This window comes from Anomaloglossus baeobatrachus, chromosome 6, assembly GCF_048569485.1.
Source record: "Anomaloglossus baeobatrachus isolate aAnoBae1 chromosome 6, aAnoBae1.hap1, whole genome shotgun sequence".
Classification (NCBI taxonomy): Eukaryota; Metazoa; Chordata; class Amphibia; order Anura; family Aromobatidae; genus Anomaloglossus; species Anomaloglossus baeobatrachus.
In genome coordinates this window covers 450,903,527-450,929,794 of record NC_134358.1, presented here as the reverse complement: position 1 = coordinate 450,929,794, position 26,268 = coordinate 450,903,527, and the positions used below count along the sequence as shown (strand labels likewise).

Sequence of the window (26,268 nt, the reverse complement as noted above, 5' to 3'; positions counted from 1 at the left end):
GCTGTTTCCCTACAGGCTGAAGGAAGGGTTAAATAGAATGAGGAACAAGGGCAGGTGTGCCGGGAGTGAGGGAGTGAACAGAACTCCCTGAGTTTTCTGCTGGAGAGGCACATGTATTTTTTGTTATGGACTTTTGTTTGGACATTAAAACCGCGTGCTGTGAACCTTAATGCCTGGATCCCGTGTCTTCTGCTGCGCAGCCGACCGTGCTACCTCACATATGGTGGAGAATCGGCGGGCATGACAGCCGGTGAGGTGTAGCATCCATCCCTGGTGACCCAGCTGCGCATGTCCTGGATTCGAGCGGCTATACTACAGCCCAAACCCGGCGACGCCATGGAGGAAATACTAAAGCAGCTGGCACACGCTAATGCACAGCAGCAACAGGCTAATGCAGAGCAGCAACAGACCGATGCACACCTGCTCCGGGCGTTGGAACGTCAGCAGCAATCCTTGCAAATGCAGGAAAAAAAACTCCAAGAACAGATGGATCAGGCCAATGCACGTCAGCAGCAATCCTTGCAAGGGCAGGAAAAAAGGCACCAAGAACAGATGGTTCTCCTGGCCAAGTCGATCCGTGCCGGACCGGCAGCAACAACCCCGGGACCGGGTGACGACGGCAGCGTCCGGAAAGCGGTGAGACAAGCGTTGCAAAAGATGACCCCGGGGGATGATGTGGAAGCGTTCCTGGCGATGTTTGAGCGGGTGGCCGAGCGGGAAAAGCTGCCGACCGCCCAGTGGGCTGAGGTACTGTCGCCCTATTTGACGGGGGAACCGCAAAAAGCGTACCTGGACATCTGCACCGAGGACGCCATTGACTATGTGACCCTGAAAGCCGAAATACTGGCTCGGTTGGGGGTGAATACCTATATACGGGCTCAGCGGGTAAATCAGTGGTTCTATGAGGAAGCCAAACCCGTACACTCCCAGGCCTATGACTTATTGCATCTTGTAAAAAAGTGGTTGCAGCCTGACACTCTGAGCCCGGCGCAAATGGTGGAAAGGGTAGTAGTGGATCGTTTTGTGCGCACTTTACCCGTCACCGTTCAACGGTGGGTAGGACAGGGTGACCCGAGTACCCTGGACCAATTAGTGTCCCTGGTAGAGCGGCATGTGGCTACGCAGGACTTGATACGGGACACTGAGATTTTGCGTACCGCCCGTCGGTCCGGCCCCTCCAAGCCTAGGGCCAAGGACCCACCGCTGACAACGGTGCAGGAGTCCCCTACCGTCCCGTCTGAGGCCGCGGCCGCCATTCCTGAGGTCCGGAAGGTTCTGTACCCTAAACGACAACCCGTCAAGGGGGTTTCCGTCCCCATTAGATGTTGGCGGTGCCAGCGGGTGGGACATATGGAAGCCCAGTGTCCACTCACCACGGAGCCCATGGATTGTGGGGTTACCCGGCGGGGTTCAATGTATGCTCAGGTGGTGTGTACCGCTGACCTGGTCTCCCCAGAGACGGAGCCCCACTTGTGCCAAATACAGGTGAATGGATGTCCGGTTACAGGATTGTTGGATTCCGGAAGCTTAGTGACCCTTGTGCGATCCACCTTGAGGGCTAAAGTAAAGGCCACAGGACGCACCGTGGGGGTGGTTTGCATACATGGGGACCGCCGCGACTATCCCACGGGGATTGTCACCATCACAGCACCTTGCGGTCAGGTGCAACATGAGGTGGGACTTCTTAACACTCTTCCTTATGACGTGATCCTAGGAAGGGATCTGCCCTATTTTTGGACTTTATGGAGGGGACCCCCTAAGTCCCCTCAGATATTGGTCGGTCCGGGACCTGAGCCCTACAATCCTGAATCCGGGACACCTGCCGTAGGGGTCACCATGATAGGGACAGAGTGTGAACCCGATAGGTCGCCCCTAGAGGTATTGGCAGGAGAGGCTGAGACGGTCGAGCCCATCCCGGAGTTGGAGGCGTCCCCGGATACGTTTGGGACAGCCCAACTCCAGGACCCTACGTTAATACATGCCCGGAGTCGGGTGACAGTAGTTGACGGGGTGGCACAGCTGCCCGGTGCCCAGGTAAGGTACCCCCATTTCGCTCTTAAGCAGGATTTACTCTACCGGGTAGATGAAATACGGGGCGTGGGGGTAGAACAGTTGGTGGTGCCCCAGCCGCATCGCCGGCGGGTCCTCGACTTGGCTCATAAACACCTGATGAGTGGCCACCTAGGGGTCAAGAAAACGCAGGAGCGAATATTGCAAAGGTTCTATTGGCCCGGGGTCTTTGGGGAGGTAAAACGGTTCTGCGAAACCTGCCCGGAGTGTCAGCTTACCGCACCCCTGACCCATTTTCGCAGTCCGTTGGTACCGTTACCCATTATAGAAGTCCCTTTTGAACGGATAGGGATGGATCTGGTGGGGCCCCTCGTAAAGTCCACTCGAGGGCACCAACACATCCTAGTGATCGTTGACTATGCCACCCGGTATCCCGAGGCGATACCTCTCAGACATACTGCAGCAAAGCTTATAGCTCGGGAGTTGTTTGCTGTGTTCTGCCGGGTGGGGTTGCCCAAGGAGATCCTTACGGATCAGGGGACCCCATTCATGTCTAAAGTGACCAAAGAGCTATGCCGGCTACTCCAGATCAAGCAGTTGCGTACGTCTGTGTATCATCCTCAAACGGACGGTTTAGTCGAGCGTTTCAATAAAACCCTGAAAACCATGCTAAGAAGGGTGATTTCAAAAGACGGAAAAAACTGGGATATGATGCTTCCCTATTTGATGTTTGCCATACGAGAGGTGCCACAGCCATCCACGGGGTTTTCGCCTTTTGAATTGTTATACGGGCGACATCCCCGGGGATTGTTGGACCTGGCAAAGGAAACATGGGAACAAGAGCCCACCCCCCATAAAAGTGTGATCGAACACATTTTAGGTATGCAGAACCGCATAAGCGCGGTCATGCCAATTGTGAAGGAGCATTTACAGGAGGCTCAGGCCGCGCAAAGCGGCCGCTACAATAGACAAGCCACCGTGCGGACCTTTAAACCCGGGGATCGGGTGTTGGTATTAATCCCCACGGCGGAGAGTAAATTCCTGGCTCAGTGGCAAGGCCCCTACGAGATAAAGGAAAGAGTCGGGGTGGTTAACTATAAAGTATTGCAGCCCGGTAGGCGGAAACCTGAACAAATATACCATGTCAACCTATTAAAACCTTGGCAGGAACGGGAAAGCCTGATGGCTGTTTTTTTCCCCACCTCCCTCCTCTTCGGGTCGTTCACATCCGGCTCCAGCGACCTCCGGAGAGGACGAACCGGAAGTAAGGATTGGAGAAGCCCTCACCAAGCAACAGAGGCGAGAGGCCAGACGGTTGGTTCAGCAGAACCCCGATGTCTTCTCTGAGCTGCCCGGTAGGACCAGTCTGATACGACATGATATTGTCACCGAGCCCCACCTGAAGGTACGCCTGAAGTCATACCGGGTACCGGAGGCTCGACGACAAGCCATATCGGAGGAAGTAAAGACAATGTTACGCCTGGGGGTCATTGAAAAATCCCGGAGTGAATGGGCTAGTCCGATTGTCCTAATACCAAAACCCGATGGCTCCTTAAGGTTCTGCAATGACTTTAGGAGATTGAACGAAATATCCAAGTTCGATCTCTACCCCATGCCCCGGGTGGATGAGCTGATTGATAGGCTGGGACAGGCGCGATATTTTACCACGCTCGACCTGACCAAGGGGTACTGGCAGGTGCCACTGACGGAGTCCGCCAAGGAGAAAACCGCTTTTGTTACGCCGGAGGGTCTCTTCCACTATGTTGTCTTGCCTTTTGGGTTACATGGCGCTCCGGCCACGTTCCAGAGGTTGATGGACTTAGTGCTGGAACCCCACCAGGCGTATGCATCAGCGTACCTGGATGACATCATTATTTACAGCTCCGATTGGCAGACCCACTTGGAACAGGTACAAGCGGTGGTGGACGCGCTTCGAACAGCCGGATTAACAGCCAATCCCAAGAAATGTGCATTGGGACTCACGGAAGCCCGCTACTTGGGCTACGTGATAGGCCAAGGAGTGATTAAGCCCCAAATTAACAAGGTTGAGGCGATCCAGAAGTGGCCTAGACCCCTGACCACGAAGCAGGTTAGGGCCTTCCTGAGTATCGTGGGGTACTACAGGAGGTTTGTAAAGGATTTTGCGGGACTATCAGCCCCCTTGACGGACCTTCTTAAAGGCAAGAAGTCCGTCATGGTGCGCTGGACTCCGCAGGCCGAGGACTCCTTCCGGGCCCTGAAGGAGGTCCTGTGCAGACAGCCCGTTCTGGTCAACCCTGATTTCCGGAAGGAGTTCATAGTACAGACTGACGCCTCAGAGGTCGGCCTGGGGGCAGTGCTGTCTCAGGTGGTTCAGGGGGAGGAACACCCCGTCACCTTCTTAAGTAGGAAGCTCACCCCTCCCGAGTGGAATTATAGCGTAGTGGAGAAGGAGTGCCTGGCGATCAAGTGGGCCTTGGAGTCCCTACGCTATTACCTGCTGGGACGTCAGTTTCGCTTGGTGACGGATCACTCTCCACTGGTCTGGATGAGGTCCGCCAAGGAACGGAATGCCCGGGTTACCCGGTGGTTCCTTTCTCTGCAGAACTTCCGGTTTACGGTTGAACACCGGGCCGGTGGGTTGCAGGGCAACGCCGATGCCTTGTCCCGCGGCCCGTGTTTGATGGCTGGAGTTCAACCCCGCACGCTTGAACTGAGGGGGGGGGTATGTGAGACTGTGACCGGGGTTATCTATGACGGCCGGTATGTCTCGCCCCGGTTGTGCTCACTCCATGATAGAAAGTAAATCCACTATAGGGTTAATGCTGTTTCCCTACAGGCTGAAGGAAGGGTTAAATAGAATGAGGAACAAGGGCAGGTTTTTTTGAGTTTTCTGCTGGAGAGGCACATGTATTTTTTGTTATGGACTTTTGTTTGGACATTAAAACCGTGTGCTGTGAACCTTAATGCCTGGATCCCGTGTCTTCTGCTGCGCAGCCGACCGTGCTACCTCACAACATGTACATATAAATGTTAACAAAATTTCAAGCACCACTATACATTTTTTATTTAGGGAGAGCATAAATATTTATAACACTTCAGAATTTTCCATATTTTTGAGTAAATTTGATCTAAACTACAACAGATTTTCACATCGGTTGACCTAAAAGTAGAAAAAGAGAACCAAATCAACCAAATGAGTCGAAATATTACCCTTTTATATATGAAGAAAATGTTTGTGAATGGAAAATTCATAAAAAGCAAATAATTAGTATATCTGGAAGTCATATAGTGTAACTGGTAGAAATATAGTGTTACCTACATATATAAAAAGTTTTATGTCACACAAACTACATGCTGTAGGGGGTCAGTGAGACAAAGAAAAGTGAAATCTTTACAGCACAAGGATTGTGCCATGGAGGAGGGTGAAGTGGGATATTAGTGTGACATTAAAACATGTATGTACCAGTTTAAAAGGAGTTTGTAATTGTAGATAATTCTTTATCACTAGTTTATACTTATAAAATCGAATGAATTGGTGGAGAAATAACATTTTATATGACATGATATGATATTTGATCCTAAAACAGAGAGATTTATACCTTTTGAATTTCTGCTTTCAGGTTGCAGGGATTACTTTGGAGACTGAAAAGAGATTTTTTGTATCGTTCCACAACCCTCCTTTTCAGGTTGTCATGTAGAGCAGGGGGAAGCTGCAGAAATCACATGAAAGTGTTAAGAATGCTGAAAATTAAATCACCTGATCAGTGCAAATACTCACTTTACTCATTCACTCGCCTTGCCCCAGTGCCTTTTGGTTTTGCTGTTAGACACTACTACTCTGCTATTGTAAGTGGCACTGGTACTGGGCACCAATTATGGGACAGTGTTCAGCAGACAAGGGCAGAACAAGGCACCCTCTACTTATATCTTTGTCTCTCGTCCAGTGGCAGTTGTGGCATTGAATTACTGCATCTGGCATGATAACTCCTGAAAATCCCTGTTTAAGGGGAAAAAGTTGACATCTATAGAGTTCCCTATGACCTGCTAAGTGTAGTGGCTAGTGTCAAGACTGTCAGTTGAGTTCTGAACAATTAGTAGAATATTCAGTTTTTCACTTTATAGGAAATTGTCAATATTCTCCAAAGAATATAAAATGACATGGAATCGCATTTTGTCAGTCCAACATTTACAAGTCAGGATTAATAGTGGATAATGTATTAAGTAGCACCCTTTAAATGTATAAAAATGATACTTCCTTGGTCATAATCTTCTGGGACGTTCTTTGAAGGACATTTACTGACATTCCCAATATTGTTTCTTACTGTTTGATGCTTCTTGAGGATTGTGCTATATTTATATAACTTTTATTCTTGGATTTGAACCTTAAATATTCAATATGATAAAGAAATCATATATTAAAATAGAATAACTGTAATGTACTGTAGACAGATTACCTTTGGAGACCTCTAGGTCCCAGATTAAAAAAGTAAGTGAACCATGAATGTAATAATTGAGATAAGTTCACACTTCCACTAAAAGCAGCTGGATATTTTATACATGAAATAGCAAAATACAATATTTCAGAGAATATATCAACCACTGAAATCTTTACCTGTGTAATGAAGATAATCTTGTGCAGTTGGATTAATATCTGCTGAATAGGATCACTGATCTGTCGCACTTTTCTCTGTGACACTGAAATACCTGCAGACGCTGTTGTGTAGAAAACAAGATACAATTTAGAAGTCAACAAAAAGCAACATTTCTGCATCACAATTTACATTACATTCATATATTAGATTAACTTTCTGCCTATTCAATATGACCTATATACCTCAGTGTCAGGGAGACCACACACAAAATGTTCTACAATCCACTGATATGAAATGCTCAAAAATATTCGTTTGGTAATATTTAAGATGAGTAAAAATATTAACACTACTCTGCTTCGCCATCCACTTCAATACTCCATGACAGCTGGACAGCCAGATTCAGGAGCGCACATTTTCTTGGCTGGAACCTGATTGGCAGTAAATTAGGCTTCTCTTACGATTACGTTGTGTATCACAGAAACATGGTAGTGTCGATCTTTTTGCTCATCTCTATCAATTATGAATTAAGGGTAAAATAAGTAAATACTATATTGGTTTATTACACCTTTAGCAGAATTTACTAAATATTGTTGAAACAAACCATCATACTTGTTTAATAACCCAATAGTGTATACAGACATGATGTAGGATTGCCTATACATGGTGCTGCTGATAAGTCTTTGGCTTTACCCAGAAAGAAAGGAGATAGGATGATGAAACTTTACACTTATTCCACATACTCTCCACTGATGTCAACACACTTCTTACATCGGTATGCCAAGTTTTGTAAGCCTAACAAAAAGAAGGATTTTGGTTGTGCCTCAAACCAGGCAACCGTAGCGGCCATGGAATCAGAAATGGTGTGAAATTTGGTACCCTTGAGGTGTTTCTTCAGGTTTGGAAACAGATAATAGTTGGAGGGAGCTAGATATGGTAAATAAGGTGGGTGGTCAACCAGCTGGAAGCCCAGCTCTGCCAGTTTTGTTGTGGTTGCTGGTGCAGTGTGAGCGGAGGCGTTGTCTTGCAAAAACAAGATTCCTTTGGACAGATTGCCGTGCCTTTTGGCCTTCAGAGCTGCCTCTAATTGGTCCAAAAGTTCAATGTAATACCTTGCATTGATGGTAGAACTCTTTTGAAGGTAGTCCACTAGCAGCACACCCTCCTTATCTCAGAACAGAGACGCCATCATTTTAGTGGCTGATTTTTGCACCCTGAACTTCTTTCGTTGAGGAGAACCACTGTGCCTCCACTCTTTTCACTGCTCCTTAATTTCAGGGTCATACAAATCAATCCAGGTCTCATCCATAGTGACCAGTCGATCCAGGAAGTTCTTATCAGTCCGGAAATGCTGACAAATAGATTAGGAAGTTTTCACTCGCATGCATCTCTGATCTGTTGTCAAACATTTGAGGACTCACTTTGCAGATAGCTTCCTCATGTCCAAATGTTCATGGATAATGACACAAACACGTTCACGGAAAATCCCCATTATGTCTGCTATTGCTTTAGCTGAAATTAATTGATTCTCCAGTATGAGGTTGTGCACAGCATCGAGGATCTCCGGAACAACAACCACTCTCAGTCGTACAGGACGTTCCTCATCAATGGTGCTGAAGTGACACATTTTAAATTTGGCATCCCAGTTCTTAACTGTGGAATATAAAGGGCATTGATTCCCAATGTCTGCGACATATCACCATGAATATCTTTTGCAGACTTTCCTTGCAGAAACAAGAATTGTATCACTCCTCTGCTCTCAGTTGTATAAATATCGCATTGCATTAGACTCCGCCAATTTGTTTTCCTGCGTTAATAAAACACTGTTGCCATAAGCAATAAACATAACATTTTGAAAACATATATTAGACACATAAGGCTTTCATGTGATGTACCATTCGTCACCATAGAAACAAAAAAAGATCACAAAGCCAAAGACTTAGCAGCCCCTCGTAAGGAAAGTTTTAATCAAAAGGAAAAATATATTTCCTATTTTCTCTCATCTAAATCTGGGGTGCATCTTATTGTAAAGTGAGTCCTATCGTGCAAAAAATACACCAGTATATTATATTACACCGATAAGTGATTGACAACTGGACTTTTCAATCATTTCAATACAAAACCCTAGTTATAATGTCCAAAACAATAAGTACCTTTCAATGAAAAAGGAGCTGATTAATCCCAAAATTTGGACTATAAGAATACGAGGAGATCAGGACACTAATTAGAAACATAAACAGAATTTTAGACAAGAGTGGCCAGTGTATTTGTGTGAGTGTGGAAGAATCTCATAGCAGCAGATGCCTATTCCTTCTGGAACCGAGCTCATAAGTAAGTGATGTGAGGTTGCACACCGCAAACCTGGGGGTTTCACTCGCTTGCAGAGGTGCGAAGTAGCTTAAGCATACACAGGTAACACGTAAAAGTCCATAGCGGAGGTATGGCCGCCTCCACACGCTGACACCTGCCAGTGAACACCACTCGCTGTGGTTCCTTCCTGCAGCCTCCAACACTCACCAGCCTGGCTGCAGTCTTTTCCCAGTCTTCACCCAGAAAGACCCCACTGGCTCCTGCCAGTGTGCACACCTCTTAGCAGAGGTTCCTGCTTGCAGGCCCAGCACTTTCCAGCCTGGCTGAAAATGTTTCCCAGTCTCTGACAGTCTAGAGCAAGTATCACCTAGGCTACTATAGGCACTCTGCAGACTCCTATCTGTCTCTCACAGACTCCACACAGTCTACCATGTGCAAAACCACAGACTCCATTAAAAAAAAACATGTGGCCTGTCAGACACATGTCAAACACACCCATGGGCGGGGTATGTAGGTGGCCAGACCAAACAAACTACAAACATATGGCACTACAATGGACCTTCAGGCTCACACCATTTATATGGTACATACCGGCCATTAGCAATGTAGCCGGTCGCCATCTCACAGTGACAATTAGAGATGGAGATTGCAGACAGTTAATGCTCTTAAAAATGCATCATACAAAATACATTTAATCAACCAAAGAAAACCTCAAATGTGTGCATGACACTCAGAAACTTACTACATCAACAATGAACATTGTCCCAAATTCAAGACAATAACAAGCGATTCATGCTAAAAAGTATATACTTTATTATTAAATTTAAAAGAAATTTTTCATGAATTAAAAAATGTGTGTATATGTACATGTGCATGTATGTGTGTGGATGTATGTGTACATATGTGTATGTGTGTATGTTTGCGTATATATATTATTATTAAAGGCTTTGTGCACTTATATACACTTCACTCCGTATGCACAGTTCCCTTATTTTTTATTTTTTGTCAACTTATGATCTATTTATATATGTATATGTACAGTTAGGTCCAGAAATATTTGGACAGTGACACAAGTTTTGTTATTTTAGCTGTTTACAAAAACATGTTCAGAAATACAATTATATATATAATATGGGCTGAAAGTGCACACTCCCAGCTGCAATATGAGAGTTTTCACATCCAAATCGGAGAAAGGGTTTAGGAATCATAGCTCTGTAATGCATAGCCTCCTCTTTTTAAAGAGACCAAAAGTAATTGGACAAGGGACTCTAAGGGCTGCAATTAACTCTGAAGGCGTCTCCCTCGTTAACCTGTAATCAATGAAGTAGTTAAAAGGTCTGGGGTTGATTACAGGTGTGTGGTTTTGCATTTGGAAGCTGTTGCTGTGACCAGACAACATGCGGTCTAAGGAACTCTCAATTGAGGTGACGCAGAACATCCTGAGGCTGAAAAAAAAGAAAAAATCCATCAGAGAGATAGCAGACATGCTTGGAGTAGCAAAATCAACAGTCGGGTACATTCTGAGAAAAAAGGAATTGACTGGTGAGCTTGGGAACTCAAAAAGGCCTGGGCGTCCACGGATGACAACAGTGGTGGATGATCGCCGCATGCTTTCTTTGGTGAAGAAGAACCCGTTCACAACATCAACTGAAGTCCAGAACACTCTCAGTGAAGTAGGTGTATCTGTCTCTAAGTCAACAGTAAAGAGAAGACCCCATGAAAGTAAATACAAAGGGTTCACATCTAGATGCAATCCATTCATCAATTCCAAAAATAGACAGGCCAGAGTTAAATTTGCTGAAAAACTCCCTCATGAAGCCAGCTCAGTTCTGAAAAAGTATTCTATGGACAGATGAGATAAAGATCAACCTGTACCAGAATGATGGGAAGAAAAAAGTTTGGAGAAGAAAGGGAACGGTACATGATCCAAGGCACACCACATCCTCTGTAAAACATGGTGGAGGCAACGTGATGGCATGGGCATGCATGGCTTTCAATGGCACTTGGTCACTTGTGTTTATTGATGACATAACAGCAGACAAGAGTAGCCGGATGAATTCTGAAGTGTACCGGGATATACTTTCAGTCCAGATTCAGCCAAATGCCGCAAAGTTGATCGGACGGCGCTTCATAATACAGATGGACAATGACCCCAAGCATACAGCCAAAGCTACTCAGAAGTTCATGAGTGCAAAAAAGTGGAACATTCTGCAATGGCCAAGTCAATCACCAGATCTTAACCCAATTGAGCATGCATTTCACTTGCTCAAATCCAGACTTAAGACGGAAAGACCCACAAACAAGCAAGACCTGAAGGCTGCGGCTGTAAAGGCCTGGCAAAGCATTAAGAAGGAGGAAACCCAGCGTTTGGTGATGTCCATGGGTTCCAGACTTAAGGCAGTGATTGCCTCCAAAGGATTCGCAACAAAATATTGAAAATAAAAATATTTTGTTTGGGTTTGGTTTATTTGTCCAATTACTTTTGACCTCCTAAAATGTGGAGTGTTTGTAAAGAAATGTGTACAATTCCTACAATTTCTATCAGATATTTTTGTTCAAACCTTCAAATTAAACGTTACAATCTGCACTTGAATTCTGTTGTAGAGGTTTCATTTCAAATCCAATGTGGTGGCATGCAGAGCCCAACTCGCGAAAATTGTGTCGCTGTCCAAATATTTCTGGACCTAACTGTATATAGTGTACATATGTATATGTATTTTTTAATATTTATTATTAAATTATTACCTTATTTATAGTTAATATTTATCACTCAGCACATTTTTTACTTCATTTATTATTTAATATTGTCACTATAGTTCATGTTATATATGATCCATGTGGTATTATGTTCATATGTACACTTTATACATTTATGTCATTTGTAGTTATGTGTGTACAATAATTATCTTATTATGTAATGTATTTATTTATTTGTAGGAACTCTGAAATATGTGTGTTATCTGTAATATGTAAATTGATTTGTGGGCTATGTATTTCATAGCGGTATTAAGTCAGATTTATCCCATATATTGACAGCTCAGTGCCCGACCAGGCTAGAGGAGTTTCCACGGCCATGTAAGCTGTAATGTCCTTGCGTGCGCAGGCGCTGATCGCGGACCTCCGAACCTCTGACCGCGCGTACCATGTGACCTGGCTTGCGTTCCAAGCCTGCGTCTCACCGCGCGGCTCAGATAGTTCCTGTGGGAGGGACCGGAGATCTGTTCTTGCTGCCGTCATACCCTCCGCACTGATCATTCAGCTCAGGTGAATCCACTAAGCAGCGTAGGCTATATGTATATAAAGACAGCCTTTCCCCCACCCTGACACGCCCCCGGAAGAAGCAAGGGCGAAACGGCGTTGGGGTGGAGGGACCTGTTCACCCAGACCCAGGCTTTCTATGGTCACCTATTTAGGTAAATATATAACCTTGGGTTGTTTGTCCTACAGGAGAGCTTTATTTTTATGTATATTGGCAGTTCCTTGCACTTTACATCTTCTCTGGCAGCTAATTTGTTGCATTTAGTTCTCTGTGGCTGTATAGTTCATGGTTCAATAGCAGCACGAGTATAATGTTTACAATTACCAGGGCATGTGCAATTCTCAGCAATAGATGGATGACAGATTAATTGGGTTTGTGCAATGATCATAATATAATTTCTATGTAATTTTTATATGTATTGATATTTTATCATATACTATATGTCATAGGATCTTCATTGCACATTATACACTGTTGATTATATTACCTTTCCTGTAGTTTTTTGCATATTTTCTATACTCTGGGTAGTTTTCAGGTCTCTCTCAGGAGCATTTCTCTGTTTTTTATATTTTTTAATTCATGAAAAATTTCTTTTAAATTTAATAATAAAGTATATAGTTTTTAGCATGAATCGCTTGTTATTGTCTTGAATTTGGGACAATGTTCATTGTTGATATCCAAAATACATTGTAGTCAAAAATATTGTTCTTATTAAAGTGCGCGCACACACATGACAGCCAATACACATTCCAGACAATAACAGAATCTGTACAGCACATACACTTATTTGGTGGCACAAACTGCAATAGACCAGAAGTAAGCCTTGATATTTCAGCTAAAAGGGTTATGCAGCCAAGCAAAATTATTTTAAGACAGCTTAAAAGTTTCTAAAATACAAATGAAACCATATTTACCTTACTAATCTACTGCTAATCTGGTTCCAATGCTTCTCAGGTTCCCCACCACGCTTTATTTTCTGACTCACCAATGACATGTCAAAACAGACATATGACTACTGTAGCAGTCACATATTTGCCGTCACAAATTTGAGTCAGAAACATTGATGAAAAAGCAGGAAGCGAAAACCAGCAGAGAAACCAGTTAGTATGGGAACCAGCGTGGTAGGGGATCAGTAACTTGAGCATGCTTCCTATTGTTACTTTACAACTGTAACAAATCCGCCACTCACTGAGTGACAGCTCACCCACCCTATAGATGGGAGGGGTGTGCTGAGTTGTCAGTATTGTTTATGAAAAACCCATCAGCCGAATCAGGGACTGTGGATTGCCAGCAGCCAATCATGCCAGGCCTGCTGGTCTTTCACTAAATGTAACCCTTTTGGGTTATTGGCTATTTAGCTGACTGATAGTCACCAGTCCATTGCCAGTCATTCTCTTCTCCTTTGGCCTGACCTTGAACCTTGATTATTGACTATTTGTTTTGTCCAGCCCCTTTTCTGTTTGACGTACTTTCTTGGCATTTGACCCCGGACTTTTTGACTCCACTACCTCACGGCTTGTCCATGAGAGGTGACGATAGCCATTGTCACATTATGATTGGTCATGTACATTTTTTCACCAATATGGATCCCATCCGTGTGCTTTGTGATCAGGTGTCGAATCTAACTGAAATGATTCAAGATCTGGCTAAAGAATACCGGAGCCTCGAATCATCAAAATCCCACTTGTAGGGTCAGATGTCTAGCTTGATAAATGCTCCCTAGTAGGGATCAGCGAACCCGAACTGGAAAGTTCAGGGTCACCAAGTGTCAGGGTCTCGGACCTGAACACAGACTTTTACCTGTATGTCTAGCTCCTGTTCAGATTTGTTATCCAAATAAAGCTTGTTGAAAGGTTGCAAAGTAGACACTCAGCAAGGTTTTCTGGTGTGGGAACTTCCAGCCCCATCCCAGCCATGTCAAGTATTGCCATAGCTGTGATTGGCCAGGGAACTCACTGTCAACAAAAAATGACAGACTCCCTTCCTATTTTGATTGCTAGCATGGGTAAAACAACAGCTACAGGCTGCAGCCCCAGCTGTGAGCTTTACTCTGGCTGGATATCAAAATAGTATAAAAAAAAAGGCATAGCGTCCCCCCATTTTTGATATCCAGCCATGGTAAAGCTCACAGGTGTGGGCTGCAGCTTGTAACTGGTGTTTTATCCACTCTGGCTATCAAAATATGCGGGAGCCCATGTCATTTTTTTTAATTATTTATTTCCTTTTACACTACCATACAGAAAACTGACTGCAACAAATCACAGACTCGGACACGGTGGGGGCGTGTATAGCAGTCTGCAACCAATCATAGACACTGCAGGGAAGCATTGAATTTTCATGAACTTTAATAAGTGGGCCCGGAAGAGAGTCCGACTGCAGTATAATCCTCTAAGAAACACTGTATGTATAACTATCCTATTCTTACTATCATTTAACTTCGATTTATAGCCCCCTAGCATTTACTGCGGACATTTTACAGCCAAGAACTTTTCCATTTATTTGCATGGGGTTTGTTGTCTGGGGTCAAGTTTGTCTACTGAACCAGATTTTTTTTTAATCTGCGCTGGTTCTGCAAACCTGAATATCCACAAGCTCGCTAATCACTACTCCCTAGTTCTGCCAGCAGCGATGTCTCTACCTTCACACGTATAGTTGGTCTCTCCTGAACCAGTAGTTGAGAGTATTTTTTATCCTGTGACCCTGGTCTTCAGGGGATGAGGTCCAGCAAAAGGGAAAAATCATATCCCTAGTTTAAGGAGACCCTCAGACCTTGGCGTTTTCATTGCCCCCACACGCTGCAGAATGGTTTTTGTTTGATGCCTTAGGTTTAATCTATGATGAACCACCAGGTGATGGAGGCAAAGATCATGAACCTGACACAGGGGGGCTGCACTGCTGAAAACTATAGTACTGAGCTCTGACAATGGTCCACTGAAGTTCAGTGGAATGTAGCAGCTCTCAAGTACAAATTCTATAGAGGCATTTCCGAAGATCTCAAGGATGCTCTGGCTCTTAATGCTCCTCCTTGATTTTTGGAGGAGGCCATGACTCAGGCCATATGTATGAATTGCAGAATTTGTGTGTGGTGTGGTGAACAGAAGTGCGCTTTTTACATTTCCCATGAGCATATCCATTTACCTGACGTGGAGCCGATAGAAATTGGAGCGGAGTGTTCTCATGACTTAAACAAGAAACTCTGATGCAATCTTGGACTCTGTCTCCAATGTGAACTGGCTGGACATCTTCTCACTGACTGTCCAACCCTCCCTCAAGTAAGCAAGCCATAGGGAAACACCTAAGAAATGTCATAAGAAATGTCTAGGTTCCGTACAAATATGCTCGGCTAGTCTGTAGAGTCTTCAGGGGTTCCTGAAAGACTGTGTGTTATGATTGTGCTAATAATCTTGTCCCTATTGCCAAATTACCTAAAGCTCACCTTTACAGCTTGTCTGGACCTGAACATACCACCATGAAAAACTATGTGAACAAAAGTTTATGGAAAGCTCATATCTATCTGTTCTTCTTCCCCATTACTACTGGGTTTATCTTTGTAAAGAAATAGGATGGTGGTCTCCATCCTTGCCTCGATTTCTGAGATCTGAACAAAATCATGCTTAAGAATACGTATCCACTTCCACCTATCCCCTGACCTATATAATCAGCTTCTAGAGGCTAAATGGTTGTCTAAACTTTAACTTAGAGGGGCTTATAATTTGATATACATCCAGAAGGGTTATGAGTAGACAACAGAGTTTTTAATATCTGAGGGTCTATTTGAAAATCTTGTCATACCATTTGGGTTAATGAATGCACCAGCAGTATTTCAAAATTATGAATGATATTTTTTCTGATTGCATTGGAAGATTTATGGTGGTTTACCTTGATGATATTTCATCTGATTTGGATTCTCTCCATGAACATGCCCGTATTATATTATGAAAATTGAGAGATAATTCTTTGTTCGCTAAGTTAAAGAAATGTATTTTTCCTGTTCAGGAAATTTAATTCCTGGGGTTTATTGTATATAGCCAGCAATAAAGGCGTGTGCATGGTGAGTTTAAATTGTCCCTCCCAAGATGTGATAAGACAATCAAAAGGAGGAAGTGAAAACACCTGAATGGAACTTAAATAGGTTTTCCACTACTAATTTAACTCCTTCCCACATGCCTAATTCTTCCTAATAGTCTGATCTGAGCATGCGTGTTCAGACTGCTGTCACTCACTGAAAGGTAGCCTCATTACAATCAATGATATGTGTTTTCACTTCCTTGTTTTAGACAGGGACATAAAAATAAGGCAAATGAAACGCAAAAGAACTATCAGAATTTTGACAGAGACAAAATAGGCTGTGGTCCAACAGAGTGGAATTTCAACCACCCACCAAGAGGTCACCAGATCAAGCCTCAGAGTCGAGCCATGGTATTTATTTTTCTCTAGATTCAATTACTCGCATCCATGATGGGGACCAAGAATGTAAAGGCTGACACATTATCATAAAGTCTTGATTCAGTTTCTCCTCCAGAATCGCCATCCTCAAGTTTTTCATCAGGACATTGTGGTTTCTTTGATATTCTCGGAGTTGGAAGCGGAGATCCATAAGGTCAAGTCTTTGGCCTATTCTGCCACTCCAGGGTATAAATTATTTGTACCTGTGTACCTAAGATTGCGTCTGTTACAAGAGTTTCATGATTCCATCTTGAGTGGTCATCCTGGAGCCACAGCTATACAGAAAGTCATTGCTAGGCTCTTTTCGTGGCCGTCCATGTATAATGATATTAGAAATTTTGTACTCGCTAGTTGTTTGCGCATGCACTAAAATTTGCTGTAACTGGCTGGCCGAGAAATTGGCTCCATTGCCAATTCCAAAAAGACTGTGGACTCATCTGTCCATGGATTTCATCAAGAATTTGCCTCTGCCTCATGGGAAAACTGTTATTTGATTGGTGGTAGACCGATTCAGCAAACTGGCTCATTTTGTTCCTTTATCAGTGTTACCTGATGCAGAGACATTCTCCAGGTTGTTAACTAGTCATGTGAGATTACATGGTGAGATTACATGGTATTCCTCTTAACATTGTGTCTGATAGAGGAATGCCCTTTATCTCGATATTCTGGAGAGCTTTTTGTAGAAAACCTGGAATTGACATGTCATTGTTCTCTGCCTACCACCCTGAAATAAACGGTTAGACAAAAAGTACAAATCAATCTTTGGAACAAATTTTAAGGTGCTTTGTTGTGACTCAGCATCAAAATTGTTCCTTATTTTCACCACTTGCTGAATTGCCTTTAATAGTTGGGTCAATCCATCTACCAGAATCTCAGCTGTTTTTGTAATTATGGTTTTCATCCAAATTTGGAGAATTCTGTAGAATAAGTTCTGAGTGTCCAGGTGTGGAGGTTGCCATATAGAAACTCAGGGATGTATGGGAAGAGGTTAAAAAAAATATTAGAGTTGTTCAGATTTGCTAAAAACAGAAGGCAGATAGAAAACATTTGGTGGTTCCTATATTTAAAGTAAAGTAGGTAAGTTGTCATTCAAATCTACTAAACCTAAAGTACCATAAGCGAAGTTGGGTCTTAAGTTCATTGGCCATTATGAAATTCAGAAGGTATTCAATCTGATGGAATTTAGATTGAAACTTCCTCTGTCTCTTTGCATTACTAATGATTCCATAGATCCCTCTAAAAAGTCTGTCCCTTCTATATTATCTATGGTGGTTTCTCGAACAGTCCAAAATTTCCCCCAGTATCTTGATCAATTGGAATGGATATGGAACAAAGGAGAGATTCTCGGTCGCAGCTAAATCTGTAAAGGTCGATCATCTGGTCAGGGCCTTTCATTTAAGATTTCCTGTGGTTCCCTCAGAAGAGGAGGTACTGTCACTTAGTGATAGCTCAGCTGGCAGTGGTGTGCTGGGTTGTTAGTGTTATTTATTGGAAAACCAGGCGTCCAATCACGAAATGGGGTGTGTTGACTATCCTCATGCTATTCAGGACTGCTGGGCTTCCTCCAGATTACACCCTTTTGGGGTGATTGCCTAGCCATTTAGAAGGCAGACAGTGGTTAGGCTTTTGCCAGTCATAGCTTTGTGCGGTGTGTGTGCCTTGTATTTTGTGTTCTGTTGTTCTGATCACTTGCTGCCTGATCTTGGATCTACCTTTGACTGTTCGTTTTGCCCAGCCCCCTTGGTCTTTGATGTACATTCTTGGTATTTGACCATGGACGTCTCGATTCCCTTGCCTCACAGCTTGTCCATGAAGATTGCCAGTGTCACAACATTGTAATCTGTTTTCAAAATTTTTGTTTTACAGTTTTTCTTCTCATTTCATTTTTTTCTGATTATAATTTTGCCCTTTTATTTCCAGAGTCACTTTTATAATTCTGCTACTTTCCCTTAATTCAGTACAAGTCGGCTTACCAAAACACCACTCCATGGTTATTGGTACACCTATAAAAATACATAATTATTTATCATGCAAAGTGATGGTAAACAACTAGAATCATACAATCCTTTTTATTCTTATATATAACTTGTATTACTGAAAGTTGTATCAAAAATGAAACCACTGAATTCAGTTAGGTAAGTTCTGTATTGCTTGACTAAGTTACTATATGTTGAGTAAAAACTTTAGAAAATTATGGAACTGTATGTCGTAAGAGAAACCGTTTTTAATTTTAAGCTGATCACTGAACCTATTACATAAACATCCATAGCCAAACATAAATTATACTGTATTCATGCCAGAGTGAGGACTGTTTTACATTTATCTATAGTGTGCAGCCTTTTCAGGCTAATTTATTTGGAATTTACAAAAAGGAAATTAGGTTAATTTAGTATAACAGTTGATTGATTAGTATTCTTCAGAGTGATTTAGGACAGTGCAGAGGTAAGTAAAAGAACAAGTACAGAAGTTCATCTTAATCTCAATTGCAGGCTTTGGTGCAATTTTAGAGTATAAGCTAGGAGTTGGTTCAAAAGAACTGGCAAATACAAAAGAAGAATGGATAGATCTACTTCTTGCTGGATTCACTTCTGACTTTGAAAAAATGAATTAAAATCTGCATCTCAAGCTGTATCAAAATCTGCAAGAATATTCCAGCCTAACCATATACTGGCCTGTAGCTGATAACCATGATCACACAAGTGCATGAACTGCTTACATGGAGAACACAACTTGTCTGCTCTCCCATAAACTTTTTTTGCCCTTCAATGAACACAATACACATATTCCAAACATGACAGCAAAAAATCATTACAGGCTATAAATCACATTACCAGCATTGGTGGAGGCTCCAGTAGGCACACACAGGGAAAAAAAACCAAAACTCCCAGCAAACTAACACAAAATCATGTTGTCATCTACTACTCATCTGGGGATATGTTGAGCCATTACGAAAGATAAGGAAAAACATAATTTCAATTTACACAGTATGCACTTATCCTGTACATGAAAGTGACTGATAGATGCACCATGTAAATATTCTTTAGGCTCCCTTCACACGTCCGTGTCCCAGATACATGTTTGGTCCATTTCCTCACGTGCCGGAGACACGGGCACACGTAGACCCATTAAAATCAATGGATCTGCGCATATGTGCGTGTTTTGCTATGGACCGTGTGTACGTGTGGAGCATACGTGTGCCCGTGTGCTCACGGATAACACACGAAGAACAAACATTGTGCCATAAAAACGGCACAAGGAGGACAATACGCACCTGCGTGATTTTCACGGACATGTGAAGGGGGCCTAAAGGGAGGAAAGAGAAAACGCCTTCCTACGCATGAGAGACAACTGTGCCTGACTCTCCCTTTTCCATATTTTTTGGGTATTGTACAGCAGCATGTGAAATCTTTTTTTTTTAACAAGTATACACATGTAACATTTCGAGAAAAAATTATATATATTCATAAAAAGAACAAGTAGAAAATTCCACTAAAAATATATACCAGAATGTTTCAGACTGTGAAGAACCACAGTAGAAAAACTGTGTGCAGGCCATTCTGCCCTTAACGAAGTCGCTAGCTTCCTACTTTGAGACCTGAATACCAGTGAAGGAACTTTCAGAAGAAGATCAATAGGCAGCAAAGCTGAAGAAAAGAAAGGAAGAGACAGTATTTCATGTTATATCCTAAGAGAAACTTTCAAAGTTCTGAGCTTAGAAAGCAAAGAATTACCTGGTCTTGGTTTGGAACTTGTGCTTCCCGTGTGCTCCCTGAAAAATACATAGTGGAAAATGTGAGGCTAAGAAAAAAGTACATTTTATTTAATATAATAGGGTATAACATTTACAGAACTCTTTTATGTACAATATCAATTTAGTGTATCTATTAAATGCACAGTAGTTCTTGAAAGCTTGTGAAGCTTCAGAATTTTACATTCTATATCAGGCTTAAACACAAGTCCTGTAAGTAGATGAAATGCACCAAACCAGAAATGTGAGTAAAAGATATAGGATTTTGTCATCTTTTCAATTACGAAAAAGATCCAACATCACATGCCTGTGAGTGGCAAAAGTATGTGACTTTGTTTTGAATGTCTGGTGTGACAAACGTCATGCACATTTGCTTAGAGGAATTTTAGCCCATACTTACGTATAAAACAGTTTAATGCTAGTATGTGTCACAAGTGTGTCATAGTCTGATGTGCTCTTGCAGGGATCTGGGATCAGAAAGTCACAGCATATTGTGGATTGCAGATCCGCTTTAGTGCCTGCTTGTCATTTACCTTGAGTTTTAGCATATTCAACTCTATCCAGTACTGAAAGGGTTAAGGTTCATTTCTATTATGCAGTGATCTAATAGGTAGTTGTAACCTCAGCTGCAGCCACTCCCTTCTGCTATAAATATCCGCTCCTCACTCCTCCCTACACTGTCTACAGCTCAAACTTATGCTGTCCACTTGGAAAGAACAAGTCTCTGGAGGAAGCGGAGGTGTCACTTCCGTTGCAGCTTAGAAGTTCCTGCCGGAGTTTTATTTGTTGTGTCTTTCTCTCTTGTTGTTTGTCAATCCTACCTCATGTTGTCTTATTTCAGTAGCGAGATGCTGACCTACACTAGTCAGAGTGAAGTTCAGGGCCAGTGAGGGTCTTGGCATGTGATCATCGTATGGGGGTGAAGGACCCATCTAAGAATGTTAGGGAGTGCAGGGGTCAGCCTCAGGTGTTTAGAGGTGACCCTGCTCCCCTCTCCGTAGCATTAGGGCCCACCAATGTATTGTTTCTTGGTGTACCCTGTGTGTTGCGGCGCTTTCCAAGTGTTCCTTTATACCTGGCGGGACCCCGGTAGTCCCTGCATGACATTATCTTGGTGGGTTTTATCCTATAAACTGCTCAAATCAGGTTCTTCCATAACAATTCCATAAGGTAAAAATTAGGACTTTGACTTGGCTATTCCAAAACTGTAACTTTATTCTTTTTTAACTGTTCTTCTGTAGAATGACCTGTGTGCTTTGGGACATTGAATTACAACAAGACCTACGTTCTCTTGAGGTGCAGCTCATGGACACATGCCCAGACAGTTTTCTTTAGAATTTCCAGGTATAATTCAGGTTTCACTGTTTCATTAATGATGGCAAGCTATCCTTGCCAAGATTCAGCAAAAAAGGCAAAAACCATAATACTACAGCCATCACCATGTTTTATAGATGGTATGAGGTTTTTATGCTGTAATGCAGTGTTTCACTTTCTCCAAACATAACGCTTCTCATATAAACCAAAAAGATTTATTTTGGTCTCATCCATCCAAAAAACATTGTTTCAAAAGCTTTCTTGCTTGTCCAGGTGATCATTAGTAAGCTGCAAATGGGCACCAATGTTCTTTTTGGAGAGCAGTGATTTTCTCCTTGCAGTTCTGATATGCACACTATTGTTGTTCAGTGACCTCCTGATGGTAAACTCTTCAATATTATTGCGTAATTATTATTATTAAAGTATTTATTGCCTAATTTGAGAGCGTCCTTTAGGCGCTTAGAGGTTATGTTGGATTCCTTTGTGACCTCGAAATCTATTATATGTCAGTCAAGGTCTTGGAGAGATTTTGGTTGGTTAAACATGGCAATGGAGGGAAATAGTTAGAGATGAGCCGATCTTCTGAAATTCAAATTTTCCAGCTTCAAAGAATTTTCTCCCAAAATTTGATTTGTGACAAACAAATCTACAACAATTCACAGCAAATACTGCAAGCATCTAACTGCCTGGAAAAGACATACTGTATATAATTATTTGAGGTTTCCTAGAAATGCGTTGAACCCCTTTTTAGCTGGTCATAAATGCAGGACTTATTCCAGGAAAGTTAACAAAACTGTATTTTCTAACAAGTGTTCATAACAAAACCAGGAATTATTACTGTCCACCAGAGACAGATTACAGTTGGTGAGGTAGGTTGAGGGTCATCACCACCCTGAAAGCCCTCATACACAGCTGGGGCAGCCATATGATGTGTATAGGCATCTCCTGACTACCCTATTATGGATGGTTTTGGAGGTGAGAATGTTAAAAATATACTCTTAAATATATTTTTCTACAAATACGTGATAAGACGCATGAAAAATGAACTTCAAAATATGTAAAAAATAAATGTCTTTTTATATCTAATAAATTTGTTGCCAAAGTTCAGTTACAGAAATGAAAAATAATATTCTTCATTAGCTTACGTAAAGAGTTAATAATTAGTCCATACTAATTAATAGAAATCTTCATCCATCTTCCCTTGGGTTCTGAATGGAAGCAGGGGTGATATGCTGTAGGCCTGACAGCATGTGTTCATCTTGCAGCCTAGATGGATCCCTGGGTCAGTTGGCAACATGCAGGAGTGAGCCTCCCCTCCCTCCGTGTCATGTTATATATATGGCAACTGTCCAAACCATATAGGGAGATTTTGTTGAGCACAGTTACACATGATGTAATTACTAGAAACTTCCAGATAGAAGGATATATATATCATACCATGTCAGCACTTACCTAGATTCGATACAGATATTGAATACAGATACCTTTATCTTAATTTAAGTACTGTTATCAATATGCTATGGCCTTCCAATATAGACAGAACTGTGAACATATATAATATGTCCTATTATAAAATGTTTGATAACTAGATGTATTAATTTTAATGTTTTTACAGAGAAGGATCAGGCAGTTGTAATTCTAACATCCAATCTTTTTTTTATTTTCAGGGAACAAGCTGCTGCCAGAGGTGTCTGGTAGGGTCTTTCTCCTCTCTCAAATCTGTCTATTTAACTATCTATCTATATATAATAATTGTTATATTAGCAATAAAGGTCATACTTACCTATATTTCACACCACCGTATGCATAATCCATCTAGAGCTATAACTGTATTATAGTAGTAATCCATGTTCTCCACACAGGATGGACTGTCTACCTAAATTTTTGCTTACTCTAGGGAACAACCACTTACCAAGGTGAACACAAAAGATCCTGTCATATCTGTCCACTGGCTAATAGACTTAATAGACTGTGATCATTTTGTACATTTTTGAATCAATGAAATGGAGTAAAAAATTGTTACTAACAAGCCTACTCCATTGTGTGATGAAATATCCGAAGCCATTGTTTGCTCCCTCTTGGCCTCATTAGACACAGAGTAGTCACATACAATTTATTTCTCAAACTCTGTCAGCACATATAAATAGATTAATATTATAGCTTGTAAAAACGGTGGAAGAGGAAAATATTAAATATTTCAAAGGAATTGTGTATTAAGGGATTTAAAACACAATAGTTATTTAGTTAAAATGGACTATTACAATACAATATTGAGGAATTGGGCCATTTGATGTGCAACTGAACCAATTATCTGAGTAAAATGGTATTACATTTGGAAAAAAATAAAATGTGATTTTATTCTTCATACTTTAAAATGATAAATTAAGACTGATTATAAAACGATCACTATAATGCAATATAACTGTTACATAATAATGGTTTAATGTGTTTAAAATATAAAGATATAATTGCAAAGCTTGTTAATAATTATGTTGCCTTGTCATTTTTACTACACAATGTATAAATAGTTCCCAAAAAACAATGCCAAAACTGTATTTTTTTCATTATTTCACTACTGTTGAATTTTTAAAAATGTTATGGCTCTTGGAAGAGGGGGGAGGAAAAACATAAACATAAAAAAGGGATATTGGCTATATGGGAAAAGGGTTAACATTGCAGTGGGCTGAAGTTTTGCAATTTTGTTTTTTCTACCAGAAAATGACTCATGAAACACTGATAGTAAAAACTGTGACACTGGCCACTGATGACAATTGGGCAAATTTTGCGTATGAGAAAAATCTCTGAGATCTGAATGAGGCATAAGGCTCAGTTCATACACCGCATAAGTACAGTGAATTTGATGTGAATGTTGAATGTGGTGGCCAATGAAATCTAAAACCAGGCACATCCAATACAAAAAACATCTATCTGTATATGGTAAACAATAAAATTGTCAGCTTCGCTTTCAAAAATCAGACTGCCGAGGGAGCAGGAAGGAATGGGGCCATCAACTATAAAGTCATAAATAAATTATTTAAATTACAACAAAATTAGTAGTAGCAAACACAGCCATTATTAAAAGTATGGATCTGTGTCTGGCAAACAATAAGTTAATCACTGCATTTCAAATCGCTAATCGGCAGGGGTGGGGATTATTAATGGATCTTTAACACTAGAACTACTGGACTCGTGACACCTATATAGAAATACATGGTGCAAAGTAGTCAAAATGACTACCTCAGTAGTTCTAGGGTTAATCATAACACAATTAGGCTATGTTCATATTTCCGTTGTTTAGGATCAGTCACAATCCACCGATCTGATAAAAAAGGCAATCCGTTTGGCGGATTCCGTTGTTTCCCATAGACTTGTATAAGCGGTAGATTGCGACTGATGCCCTTGCATTGCATCCGCCTCCTGACTGATCAGGCGTTGAACGACTGACCGTCAGGCGGCAGGAACGCAGCATGTAACGTTTTTTGAGCAGCGGAATCCTTTTGTTTTCACTGTGTATGCTCAGATCTTGTCTTTAATCATTCAAATCAATCTCTCTCTCTCTCTCTGTCTCAGCGGTCGAACGATCAGCTGATCGCCCGGCGGCTGGCTTCTGTGAGCGATCAGCTGATCGTCCAGCAGCTGGCATCTGTGAACGATCAGCTGATCGCCCGGCGGACGGCTGTTGTGAATGATTATCTGATTGCTCTCAAAAGTCGTCCGCCGGGCGATCAGCTGATCTCGACTTTTGAGAGCGAACAGCTGATCTCCTGGCGGCTGGCTTATGAGAGCGATCAGCTCATTGCTCTCTCTCTCTTGTTTTTATACTGAAATCATTTCACCAACGGAATCCGCTTTCTCATGACAATCAATTCCATTTCTTGTCACCTGTTGTACAATGCATCAGTCACAAGCGTCAAGCAATGCAGATGACTGATGCAAAAAAACGGAAATGTGAACATAGCCTTAGTAGAGATGAGCGAACCAGAGCTGTAAAGATCGGGATTCGTTCTGAACACTGGGTGTCTGTGGCTTGAACCCAAACACAGTTTTTTAAAAAAAAGTATGTGTCTGAGTTCACATGCTGCTCATATGCTAACCCTAATGGCTCTCACTGGGGGTAAAAATAACATTTTCGGATACTATCTGTAGAATAAAAAATAAAAAATCCCACCCTCCCAACCCAGGAAATGCTCTGTATATGGCTGGCAGTATGTGAGTGGAGAGCCGAACTGGCCAATCATAGACTTCCATTATATTCGTTATTCATGTTGAGCCTATTTGTTCGGATTTCTATTGACTTATTTGGGAGTTTGGGGTCTGGGAACAAGTTCAGGTCAAGTCTAGAGATGAGCAAACCTCTAGACTCGAGTTCGGTTTGGTTCGTCCAACGGAGGCCGCGTTCGAGTTCGGTTCGGCGAACCGTTAGACGAACCTCTCGAACGCCATTGAAAACAATGGGAGGCAATCACAAACACATAAAAACACATAGAAAACACCTTCAAAGGTGTCCAAAAGGTGACAAACAACTCACAAGACAACACAAACACATGGGAAAGTGACAAGGACAAATACTCATGCGAAAACAAAACAGCTGGACGAGGAAAAAGAGGAGG

General features: G+C 42.0%; 1 protein-coding gene across 3 annotated transcripts in view; it reads right to left on the bottom strand.

The window, feature by feature from the left end:
• NEK10 (NIMA related kinase 10) overlaps positions 1-26,268 on the bottom strand; it is a 368,787-nt gene that overhangs the window by 20,673 nt on the left and 321,846 nt on the right. For 2 of the 3 annotated variants that reach the window (XM_075316653.1, XM_075316654.1), the window contains 4 exons: positions 20,328-20,365; positions 20,100-20,240; positions 6,605-6,705; positions 5,592-5,702 (listed from right to left, as the gene is read on the bottom strand). In XM_075316653.1, the coding sequence (XP_075172768.1) occupies positions 5,592-5,702; positions 6,605-6,705; positions 20,100-20,240; positions 20,328-20,365 (391 nt within the window). The remainder of the gene's footprint in view (positions 1-5,591; positions 5,703-6,604; positions 6,706-20,099; positions 20,241-20,327; positions 20,366-26,268) is intronic. The other variant, XM_075316655.1, reaches the window with a different exon arrangement.